The 13,275-nt window shown below is 33.1% G+C and overlaps 1 protein-coding gene across 1 annotated transcript; it reads right to left on the reverse strand.

Moving 5' to 3' along the window:
* Nucleotides 1-1,212: 1,212 nt before the first annotated feature.
* Nucleotides 1,213-12,106, reverse strand: LOC111373361 (pantothenate kinase 1). Its single transcript, XM_022995882.1, has 10 exons — nt 11,754-12,106; nt 10,962-11,138; nt 7,681-7,727; nt 6,980-7,096; nt 5,609-5,728; nt 4,578-4,672; nt 4,353-4,446; nt 3,610-3,741; nt 2,368-2,480; nt 1,213-1,697 (listed from the first exon to the last, which is right to left on the reverse strand). Exons 1-10 carry the CDS (start codon nt 11,842-11,844, stop codon nt 1,469-1,471), a joined length of 1,215 nt encoding a protein of 404 aa, XP_022851650.1. The 5' UTR covers nt 11,845-12,106; the 3' UTR covers nt 1,213-1,468.
* Between the last annotated feature and the right edge of the window lie 1,169 nt (nt 12,107-13,275).

Consider the following 13,275-nt stretch of genomic DNA (forward strand, 5'->3'; position numbering starts at 1 on the left):
CTGCTGCACTTATTTTTGCTACTCATTGGGAAATGTCATAAACTTTGAGAATAATTACAGCACAAACGTTTCACATAATTTGCAGAAAATAATAATAACCAAGTTTTCATATACACTTAAAAAACCTATTTCACGCACAAAACAAAATTATTACTGCGAATTTGCCTATTGAAAAGTAAAACTACTATTTTCCATCTAAACAGCTCAAAAAAAATTTTACATGAAAATCTTTATTAGAACATAGTAAATGAAACAAGCTAAAAATAGTGAATTACAATAAAAATTCAATACTAATATAAATCACCACACTAATATCACCTTAAACAAAATTCAAGCCATGCATTGCATGGCCAGGAACTAGTATTTAAAAAAGAAGAAGGATAAACTAGAATTTTGTTTATTTATGCTACCTAATATTATTCAGTATTGTGTAGTGCTTACTATACACGTGGACTGCTCTCACATTGAATACAGAACACCCACAAGGTACATATGAATGAATAGAACCGTCCATTCATGAATGCAAAGTCACCCCAAGTAGGTCTCTGATTCAATGAACAGCAAATGCCATGGGAAACATGACAGTTAATGTGTGCCCTTTTCACAGGAGGTAGTTGGCTAACATTTACTTTTGATCAAAAGAGCCCTTTCTATTACACAATATGATAGATAAAAACGTGTTAGACTTACCAACTTAGTTCAAATGTACACGTATTTGCATTTTATTGTTTGACTAATCAAGATCAATATTAAAATATCTTGAATAGACCACACTTGTCGTCGTAGATCCATCACTCATTAACCAAGTGTACTTGTAACAATGATGTCTATCTACCGAAGAAGCATGCTTCAAACAGGTGTGCACTTGCTTTGGGTGGTGAATTTTTTAACTTGATTTTGAATAGGTAGACTGCATTAGTGCTATGAGCTATAATTTTTTAACAAAACGATAGCAATACTTCACATAAGTTGATATCAGAGCTACAGGTCTCATGTTCAAGTAGATGCTAGAATAGGTGTATAATGCAATAACATGCTTCAAATGGAAATAAGCTCGACAGATGAGGATTTCCAAGCTTAATTCTTAGTATTATAAGTTGAATTGTATTAGCAACATGAGCTATAATTTTTGAGCAAAGTTGATGCAACCCTACATCACTACCTATAACAAAATGCCTTAAAAGCACACACTTTGACATATTATTTACTTGCTTTATATGGTAAACAATTTTTATTATCATTATTGCATTGACAAAGTTTTTCAACATACAGTAACTTGAAGTAGACATTGCAACTAGTCTAAACACAAAAAGAAGATACTTTACTTCTTCTAATTCTTTTAATCTTCAATCCTTGAAAAATCCTTTCTATATACATAAATGTTTGGGCACGTCTTAACTTAATGAAGAAACCAGGAATTGCCTTGTCTACTATACTTACCTGGAGCCCAGTTTAGTAAAAGAAACTTTCATTTGGTAACTTGCAGTCGACATGTTATACAACCATCATCACTTGCATTTGTAGAATCTGAGCTTTGAAATCCATCTTCAATGCAGTACGAACCATTAGGGAATTGTTTGACTATTTGATGGGAAGCCTCGTCTGCAGGATCATTCTTTTCATAGCTCATAAATGCTCCCAAAGCCCCAAGAAATCCTTCGTGCCGCAAAAACATAGCTTTAGCTTCACCTTTTGACCTGGAAATATGCAATGGATTACTTGAAATGGAACAATGCCAAAAGGATATGAATAGTAGATTGAAGACTCAATTTGCAGTCACTAGCAAGTCTAGCATGAAGTCTATAGGTCCATTCTCCTGCTGCAAAAATGATTCGGACATTCAAGAGAAGACATTGGTTTTACAGTTCCACAAAAAGTTTCATTCATATCTCTGTCACACTTAAGCTACAATGTCAACAAAAGCAAAATGAAACAACCGAATTTTGCCACTTTATGTTCAATGTGCCTTTTTTATTAAAGATTAAAAAGAAAAAGAAAAATGAAAATGAGTATAGCACCTTAGTCCACAAGTAAACAGTAATGAGCAACTCACGTAAAGCACAACACAGAGTGCATGGTTAAGTGATAATGTGGGATATCACAGCAGCAAATTGATTAGCTTTCAATTTGTGCAGAAGTAAGTCGATTTCAAAGGACTAAATCATTCTTTAAAATAGCACTAGCCCACCCCCACCCCCACCCCCACCCAAAAAATAAATAAATTAATTAAAACATAGCAAATATATCACGATATAACTGGAATACCATTTTCAGATGCCACATGCCACTGTATACTGACTCTAACTAGAATAGAAGTAAGGACAAAATCAATGCTTTTGTTCCAAAGGGGTTATATAGAGTCATTACCAGAAATTAACTGCAACAGAAATCGTGTCCATTGTGTAAGCATGGCCACGAATGAAAAATCCTCCAAAAAATATCCGCTTGAGTCCAAAGCGTAGCGCATTCAAGTATGCTATCTGGAAATAAAAAAAAAAAAAAAAAAAAAAAAAAAAAATAGGGGGGAAAAAAAAAAAAAAAAAAAAAAAAAAAAAAACATTGGAGTGGACAAAGGAAAGAGTATGTAATAGTCACTTTATAATTATTCAAGTTATGCATTTTGGAAAATTTTAACATTACACTTACAAATATCGTAAACCTACAAATTAAAATCACAATAAGAAACAAGAATCGTCTAATTGCAGTCTGTTGGAAAATTTTGAAAATAAAGGAGAGGAGATAAGAATGAGATGAAATGCCATATTATAAGTACTATTTACTGATTCACATAGGAAAAGGAAGGTTAGAAAACCATCTTTTAAGTATATATGCTTTTTGGACGTTTGCCATGTAAAACTAAAATGCATAAAGGCCCAATTGAGTGACATGCTAGGAAGGTGTAAAGAACCAGTGGAGCCCAAGCCACCACATGCATGTGCACGGTGTATGCTGTAGGGAACTACTAGCAGATTGATGGTTCAAAACACCTTAGCATTTGTCACCGTTATATTGCTTTTTGATCACTGTCAATTTTTGTATTAGATCATCATGACTGAGATAGGATTGTCTAGATTTATCTCATTAACCATCTTATATAAAATTAGATTATTAACATTAATGCTTAAAGTGACTGTAAATTCGGTTAAAATTTAAATTGACAGCTAGTGATAATAGGTATAAAAATTTTGAACCTGTAGATTGTCCGGCCAAATGATCAAATGTTAACATTTTAATTAGAGAAGGGATGTTTCTTTTGTGAAAACATACTGAAAAACTGAACTCCAATTTCTTCACCAGTCAGACTTTCTCCTTCATCTCTTACTATCTTCTTCCAATTGAAAACTAGTCACTCTCTTTTTTCACAGAAAAATAGTCACTTTCAAAATATATTTTTGTTCATATCTTTGAAATTGATATTAGAAAACAGAAAAGCTCTTTTACAGTCTAAGGCATAAAATGAGGAAGGAAAAGGAAAGCAATTAGCCAAAAAATTTAGGGACTTATGTTCCACACCTTGCAAGGTTACCTCAAATATTGGCAAAAAAAAGTAATTGATACTCCTAGAATATACAATATTGCATTCAAGGATTCGTTTTTCCCATAACTTACCTGTCCAATGTTATTTGAAATCATTCTTAACAGGGACCTGGCTATGTCTTCAGGTCTATAATCTTCAAGCTCTTGTTCTTTGGATATTGCCTTGCCAAAACTAGAAGCAATAGCTGTCGATGCTAGGCCAATCTGACATGATTATCAGAGAAAAAATTAATGATTAATTAGCAATTTAGCATAACAATACAGGCATGAGTAAGTTCAAGTCATCCTAAAACTCGCACGCAGACAATCAGCCTAAATTTCACAGGCAGAGACACTTATCATAATGATTCAACTCTCGTCTTCGATAAAAAAAGATTACACACTCTTGCATCACATCTACATTGATTATCAATACTTCATACCTTCTGTAATTGCTTATGGGTTAAAATAAAGAAAGTACATCTTTGTAACATAGGGTTGTCTTTAGTAAAAATTATCTCTAGTAATTATTGAAACCTCATATGCAGCACGTGTGTGTATGTATTAGTGCAACTCACAGGCCCCAACATTCTGTTCTTCATATTTATGCAGAAGACAAACACCAGACATCATACACAAGTTGCTGATAGAACTTGAGTCAATTTCTACATCCATTTGAAGGTAAAACAAATAGCAATTACAAAACTCGTATAGTTTCGATCCATGTAATGAAAAAACTTAATTGACCTCATTATTTGATTCCCATATCCTTGTGTACTTAAAATAAAGGATAAAAACCAAAAGAGGAAAGGGCAAAACACATCAAGAGCATATACCTTCGAATAGTCCATTCCACCATATATGTCCCCCACTAGCATGTCTATCTCACGATTGTTTCCCTGGTGACTCAACTCTAACAAGTCATCAAAACTGAAAAGAGAGAAGAAAATCAAAGTTATAGTTCTTGTAAATTAAGGCAATTGCTAGGCAAAATAATATCACATTAGGAAATATGGGAAGCCTTGAAGATTGTATTGAAATGAAAGGTCTAAGATCAAAACCTTCTACACTTCGTCAAAAGTTTTCCCAAGCCCAAAAATGTACCGCCACCCACACTTGTTCCACTGACTCGCTCAAACTTGCTATCACTATCTACCTAAGCAATGAAACAAATAGAAAATAGAAGAAAATTTATAAACTAAAATTTCTGAATCAAATGTTGCAATAATACATTATTCACAATAAAAAATTGTAAATACGCCCATTTCATATTGAAGCTCCCAGATGGATAGTAAGGTCTGTGATTGAAGATATCTATCTCAGCTCTTGTTTATAGACTACTCCACTCTGACTTAGGTCCAGGCACAAGTGGTGTATCATTAGTGCCTGAGAATGTTACTAAACAAGAACAAACTATAAGCCCTATTCCCGATAAATTCGGTCTGCATGAATAATTTATCACTATGTTTTAGTTTGTTGCTAGATCTAGTGAAAGATCCAAATCAATTGGATTCTTCAGTATCAATGCCTGAAAATGTTACACGATAAATGATTATTGAAGCTACATTTCTCTTTAAAAATTGGTACTTTGACACGAATTAAGGTCATATTACCTATTAATAAGTTCCATAGACATCAATGCTCTGAAGATTAGTAGGTTTTGAATCTCACCTGATTTAATTATGTCAGTGCAAAACAAATGACTCAGGCACTATAATCTTTGTTGGACCAAGTCTGGGGAAAGGATGATGCAAGAAGATTAACATTCACTTTTATTGAAACCACTTGATCTAAAAGCTTAAACAATTAAATAATACCACATGTATATTATTTAAATCTTATCTTCAAAATGCCCCCTCACATATAGGCAGGATTCAATTTTCCCATCAAAGACTTGTTTGTGCACATTGTTTAATAAATAAGTGGAGGCAAGAATTGAATCGAGACCTTTACCTAATTTGATACCATGTTAAACCATTTTATCTAAAAGCTTAACTGTTGGATAAGGCGACATATATATCATTTAAATCTTATCTTGAATAATTTCAATAAAATTAATTTCTACAAGACAAAGATATGTTGAAAGCATTACCTTGATCATGCTGACCCCAGATCCAATATTGACAAGGAGATAAGGATACAAATCTTTCTGGTCAATCTGAACATACTCCTTTTCACCATTCATATATGTGAAAGCTTCATCATGCACCGCCTATCCAATATGCAGTTAATTTCCTAATAAGCATTATATTGACATACAGATAGAGCAAAAAGGAAAAGGAGGAGGGGGAGGAGGAGAACAAAAGAAACAACCATGAAAACAAAGAATCACAAGCTTCCTAATATAGAAATGCACAGTATTAACAAAGACTTCATGCAGTGTTATGCTAGAAGCAAACCTTTGTTAGGGATTAATGAATAATCAGTATCACCAAAAGCAATTAATACCATGAAAATAAGGAAACGAAAACAAAAATGACACGTTATATAACGTTCTTCACCTTCAATGTGCAATCTAAAGCACCAGGTGTGGCTATCAAATTTCACTATGTCGAAGAAGAAAATTATCATGTATTTTGGACACATCTTTCTCTATTTTCTTCCTACCATGACACACAGAATGGATGCTCGCCCTAATAACCTTTATATATGAAGAAGATATTAGACGTCCAAATACATGAGTGAATTTTCCAATGCACCCTATTACTTAATAAAAATTCGCATTCGGGGATCCCGCACCCAGAAACCCATCTAGCTTACCGTAAGATCAAACCACGGCCGAGGAAATGTACAGTATATTAGGCTTCACATATCCAACAACATCAACACGTGGGTAAAGAAGTTGTTGAGAAAAAAAATTCTCCCATATAAATTAGCTTAAAAATTAGCCTGAACTTTAAGTCATTTACTAAAACTAGAGTAAACAATAAAATATTGTAGCCTCCGTGGTTGTACAATTCCCCAAAAAAGGATAGATGCACCAACAAATGTTCGTGATGAGTTTTGACCCATACAATACATACAACATTTTAAACTAAAGGTCTTCATAGATCAGAATTCAAAAAATATAGTAATTGCCGAAGTAGCACTGATACTTAGACGTTATCAAAAGCAGCAAACCTCATGAAACTCTATATTCAACAAGGGCATTTTCCTCTTGACCAAAAAATCTTCGTTGTCATAAGGCACACAATGTGTCTTCAGAAGTCTAATATTTTTGCACCAATACAACATGGGAAAAGAAATTTAACTTCATTGCTGGAAGGAATGACCAACACAGAAGGCTAAAAAGAAATAAAGCATCAGATACAATGTTTTTCAGGTTTATCCAAAATGGGTGATAGAACAATGGAGGAAATGAGAAATACTTAAATAATGATAATGCTACACTTATGGTCTTGATGACATCTAAGAAGCACTAGAAGAATACCAAGCAATATCTTTAAGCTATAAAAACACCCACCTTGAGCAGAAAATTTGCTCCAGTAACAAGACAATCCATCTCGTCTTCCTTGTCGAGAATAATTCCTAGCTTTTCCTTAAGCAAATCTGCAAATTTAAATGCCCCACCACCTGTGGCCTTCATGGAAATATTGACTGTTAGATGTGTTTGTTTCCTTTGCCTAAAAAATTAATAACTCACAATAATGTTTCATTTCATGCATGGAGTGCACTAAAAGTGGCATCTTGGAAGAAACAATTATAGATTTTCTGTCACATAATCTATAACAATTAGACAAAAGAACTTTTTTTAATGCTTCCTTTGAAGAGTCTCCAGGCACTCTCAATGATGTTAAAATTTAATTAGTTCATTTCATTTCAGAGGCCAACCATCAAATTTCATACTATTCCTAAACAAGAAGAAAGGTAAGTGCAGTTTCTAGCAAAAGTGGCTATGACCACATTGGAAGCTTTGATCTGAAGTTAGATTTCAAAATTGCCCAATTAAAACTCTTTTGTGAAAGTTCAGAAACTTGAGTTCATGATAGAACTAACAAATAGAAAGTCGATTACCATGTGATGCTAGATATTCAATTTCTCATGCAGATTCTCGGAATGTATATGAGTAGAAAATATGTTTTCAGACAAAAATTTATCTGCATAATAAGAATCCAGGCATAAACGATAAGGCAACTGGAAAGTACGAATCAAGAACAAGGTTACCTTAATAATATTTGTATCATTGGCAGAAGCCTGATTGCACTGACTACCTGAAATCATAGGAGGGCTCTAAGAAGTCGAAGATGTGCAATGATAGAAAAACAAAGTTACCTCGACAAACATCATACTGCGTATTAGAAAAATTGGGTTTCTACTAAATATAAGCAATTGAGCATTTAAAGTAAGAACCATATTATACTATTTCATGCACTGGTTTTTGGTCTTATACGTTCATGTAACCAGATATCCAGAAATATGAAAGAAATTATACTTTTTCAAGATAAAATTCTTGATTAAGAAAGGTGCCAAGGCCTTTAAGACCAAATCATCATTGTTATCTGGATGAAGAGCCAAACAATAATGTGGCATAGAAAGGATGTGACCCGATCAGAACATCAAACAATATCTTTTCTAACACCAAAGTTCTTAGAAAAAAATTCTCATTCCAAGGCTTTCCATTTAGAACACTGTGATTCAACATCTGTAAGATATTTGCTTAAGCCTAAAAGCTTGTCAGCACTTGCCCTTTACTTCCCAAAGGCAAAAGGTATCAATATCTCAATGTATCCATTTAACTAATGTTCATATGACAATATGTTGTGCTTGAGACAATCAAGACTTTCATTCTTCAATGTACAGAACATGAGGCCAGCATTTTTACAGGACTGATACATGCAATAAAAGAGTCAAGAAAAAGCAAAAATAAAGGATTGTGTCCTTGTAATTGGTTCCACACGTTCATTCTTCTTCTGCTCCCTTTCCAATAAAAATAAGCCACAGTATTTATGTAGCTAACCTATTCAGAGCATTTTTGGCAAAGCTTAATTATAATTTAAGGTGATCAAAAATTACTTTTTTATCCACACATTTCATAGGACCCATAACTTAGCCTATGTTTAAACTAATAAGTAATTTGCAAGAAGTAGTGGATCCACGAAATGTGTGGATAATAAATGGGTAATAGCTATGAATGTGTGGTTGAAATTAATGTTTGGCTAGATATTATAAGTTCCTTATAGTTTACCCAAACATAGGCTTACTAAGCACTTATTATGCAAACATTCCATAAGACCTACAGCTTATAAGCACTTCAAAGTATTACCAAACAAGCACTCAGTATTTGCCAATAGCAAAGGAAGCATGTTCAAGAAACCATTTTAGAACTTTAATATCAGACTCCTCGAACATTACACCATTGTATGACCAACAAGGTCCACAAACCTTCGGTGACATACGCATACAATAAATCTGCTTCCTCCTCTACATCCCCTTTCTGACAACCCCCTCATTTAGAGAGAGAGAGAGAGACTTGTAAAGGAGATTTAGTGAATAACTGTGTTGCACGAGCACTTCAAATAGGATAGCGTGTACGTGTCTAACACGTGTTAGATACCAACGCTCCTCGGACACTCTATAATGGTCATTTTCTTTCTCTCTCAGAAATATTATATTTGTTCACTGAAAGTTATTATTAAATAATAAATATGTATTCATATTTAAAATATGGGTAATTAGCACAAAACGTCCCCACCTTTCGATATTTTTGTGGAAAACGTCTCTACCTTTCCTTTTTTGGCTGATTACAACCTCACCTTTACCTTTTTTTGCGCAAAACATTCTTCTGTCAACTCTCCGTTATAATGCTCCATTAAATCAAAAGGTAATTAGCACAAAAGGTCCCTATTTTTCAATATTATTATACAAAACGTCTCTATCTTTCATTTTTTGACATAATTAGCACAAAAGGTCCATACCTTTCAATGTTATTGTGTAAAATGTCCATACCTTTCATTTTTAGCATTTTCACCCCTACCTTTCATCTTTCATTGTGCAAAAGGTCATTTTCATCCATTTTTCAATAAAATGACAATTTTACCTTCCTATTCAAATAAAACAAAAAGAAAAGAAAAGAAAAATAAATAATTAATTACAACCATAGTCCTAAATCTTTCAAAATATTAGAGATAAATCTTAAATTCTCCACTACCCCCACTTTCACAATCCCACCAAGCCACCACCTATAGATCCATATAGCACCAGCTTTCGACCACAACACCTATCGGACTCCACCACCACCAGTCTCGCCTCACTCTCCCCAATACCCTCCTTTATAGTATCGGTCACCAATCTGTCCGAAACAACTACATTTACGGTGGTGGAGTTTGTTGGGCATGGTGGTCGAAAGGTGGTGTTTTGTTGATTTATAGTTGGCAGCTTGATAGGTTGTGAAAATGGTGGTGGTTGAGAATTTATGATTTTTTTGTAATTTTTTAAAAATTTAAGGACTATGGTTGTAGTTGGTAATTCATCTTGTTCTTTTTGTTTTATTTGAATAGGAGGATAAAATCGTCATTTTATTGAAAAAATGGATCAGAAGGGCCTTTTTCGCAATGAAAGGTGAAAGGTAGGGGTGAAAATGCTAAAAAATGAAAGGTAGGGACGTTTTGCACAATAACATTGAAAGGTAGGGACTTTTTGCGCTAATTATGCCAAAAAATGAAAGATATGAACGTTTTGCACAATAATATTGAAAGGTAGGGACCTTTTGTGCTAATTACTTTTTGATTTAACGGAGCATTTTAACGGGGAGTTGACAGAAGGGTGTTTTGCGCAAAAAAAGGAAAAAGTGAGGGTGTAATCCGTCAAAAAATGAAAGGTATGGACGTTTTCCACAAAAATATCGAAAGATAGAGACGTTTTGTTCTAATTACCCTTAAAATATTTTAACTAATAAAGTTAATAACAAGTATATAATTAAACTTATACTATATAAATGAAGGATTTTATAATTTTAATCAACATATCAACGACGTGTCATGTTCCTACTTTTTTGAAAAATTGCATGTCGACGCATCCGACATGACACTTGTTCATATCGGAGCATCATAGGTATTCAATCACCGTCAAAATATCAAGAATTTAATGAAAATGCTAAGAACATTTTTGAAGACATCGCTTTGCAAAAAAGACTTATTTTTATAACTAGTTAGATGCCACCTCACAGATTCACTTAAAAGCATCATAACCAAATAAACTGGCCAGTAAACTTTGCGAAAATATATAAACTCAGTTCAAATCTTGGTCAATAGGTATCAAACTATCCGAGTTTCAGTGAAACTAAATTATCTAGCACATAGCCCACTGCATCTAATGACCAAGAATCTTGCTATAGTTCATGTGGAAATTGGAATAAAAGATAATAGCTCAATTTGGTAAAAAATTATACTGTTGATGTTAAGGATGATCTCATATCAAAATGCATTCATTACAAAAAGAAGACATACCACAGAATCGAAACTGCTTGGTAGATAAAAATTTTATCCAATCGTCGATCATTCTTGTTTCAAACTTTTCAAAGTGAAGCCTCCCACTTAGGATACTATTGTTCAAGGTTCCATTGGAAGAGCAATCAACAGAGCTATCACTGTTTCTTGAGAAATACACCATCTTAATGAGAGAGCCTGCACAAAAGAAAAGCAGGGGAGGCTGATGGAAATGCCTTTTTAATCAAAATCAACATAACATTTGGTAAGTAAGCTGACAACTACCCAGTTATAAGGCTATGGACTTCCAGCAAAAAACACATAGCTTTGGGTGGAATACCCCCATCTCATAAACAGCTCCAATATTGCACCACAATCCGATGTAAAATAAATATATGCCAGTTTCTTGGCACCCTTCTCACGAGTTGCCCGCGCTTAAATGTGGTCCCAAAAAATAAAAAATCATTTTACCTATCTCACTTCAGTGTAACTATGGAAATAAAAAATCAAAAACTAGATTTTAATTGGCATCGTTCAATCACCTCTAGTACCTTCACATATGATACAGAAAAGCTTTTTATCATCCAACACATGTAAACACATTCTAGAGCAAAAATGTGCAAGATAAAAAGTAATAACTCAAAAAGAACCATCATTTCACTATATGTGTGTGTGTGTACACACACACATATATTAGATCATCCATTCATGCACAAATGTGAAATCACAATTGGGCATTGAATTAGTATTTATTTAAAAGAATTAAAAAAAATTAATTCAAATTTGATTCAACAAGTAGTAGAAATAAATTACCTCCAATGTCAAGAGCAAGATTTGAAACTTCATCAACAGATTTTCTCAATTCCTTCTCCCCCAAATTCTTTTCAAATCCATCCCTCTCCATCTTTTCCTCCTCTTTTCTTCTCCTCCCAATCTTGTAATTTACGCTCAATCAATTTCGCCTCTCCATATCTATATATACAAGTCTCTATCTATATTTTTATACATAGATTCGTCAAAAGAGGCTGCTGACTTAGGTCAGAAAACCAAAAAAAAATTAAATTCCACCAGACGAAGAATTCAAAGCGTGATAAAATGGCGTCTTTATCCTCAATATTCAATTACTTATCAATCGCTTTCCACATTATAATATTTAGGACAAGGGCTATGGTTGTTTATGTGTCATCTTTGGGAATGGGTTGTATGGAAAAAATTACACACTATTGGATCTAACCTATAGGCTTGTAGTAAGTTGATCTCGAACCTAAAATCAAACACATTAATTTCAATCTTTTATTATTTAGAAGAAAATTGTAAGAATATTTATTATAATATCTTAGGGCGGACATTTTTATTTAGAACCGTCCGACAAAAATGGACTAAATTAGCCTATTCGAATCAATTTTAGTTAAACTTTGGTTTGGTATTTAAGTCTTGGAATGCAAAAAAGCTGAAAGTTTCTTGGTCGATTGATTTCCTTTTTGATCTCATTTGAATTCTGATCGAAGAAAGAAATATTAGGAGGCTATATTTTAGTTCCATATTTATTTTTTATAATATTTCAATTAAATCATAATTTATATGAATTTTATATTAATTAACATTTACTGAAAAAAAGGAACATTCTGATGGAATAATTGTTGAATAATTATGAGGTTGTGGAGACTAATTTGGTGTTGAAACAATACATTAAGGACTACAATGCAATTTTCCTACCTGTATTATACATAAGAGTAGGTCAGACAGTGTGGGCTGATTACATCCTATAACTACCCTTCAGCGATTTCAACGGTTATAATTAATTAGGATAAATAGCAGTATATTTCACCAATCTTTCAAGTTATTTTCAATTTCATCCCCAACTGTTTTGGAACAATTGTGTTACCAACTTTTGGAAGGTTAAAGACATCCATCCAAATTGACGTTTGATTGTTTTCATCCATTTTCCATTAATTAATCGATTTGACAAGTTATTATTAACTAAAAAATTTCGAAAAGATTAATACTATTCTTAATCGTTCATAGCGTTCTACGTGACATACTGTCACATGCACATGACATGTGATTATTTGATGCATTAATGTGATAATTTTTTATTGATTCATGCATCAAATAATCACTTGCTATGTGTATGTCACGTAAGGCGACTACTACAGTGAGCAACTAAGAATATCAATATTCATTAGAAAAAAAGGAATTCATAATATCATAAAAAAAAAAAAAGGAATAGAATTAAGCCCTCGTTTGGCCCTCATTTTATGGAAATGAAAATAGGTGGAATAGTATTTTTTTTTTTAAAATAAGTGATTGAAAAAGAATGAAAAATTCTTGATTT

This window comes from Olea europaea, unplaced genomic scaffold (genome assembly GCF_002742605.1).
Source record: "Olea europaea var. sylvestris unplaced genomic scaffold, O_europaea_v1 scaffold1119, whole genome shotgun sequence".
Taxonomy (NCBI): domain Eukaryota; kingdom Viridiplantae; phylum Streptophyta; class Magnoliopsida; order Lamiales; family Oleaceae; genus Olea; species Olea europaea.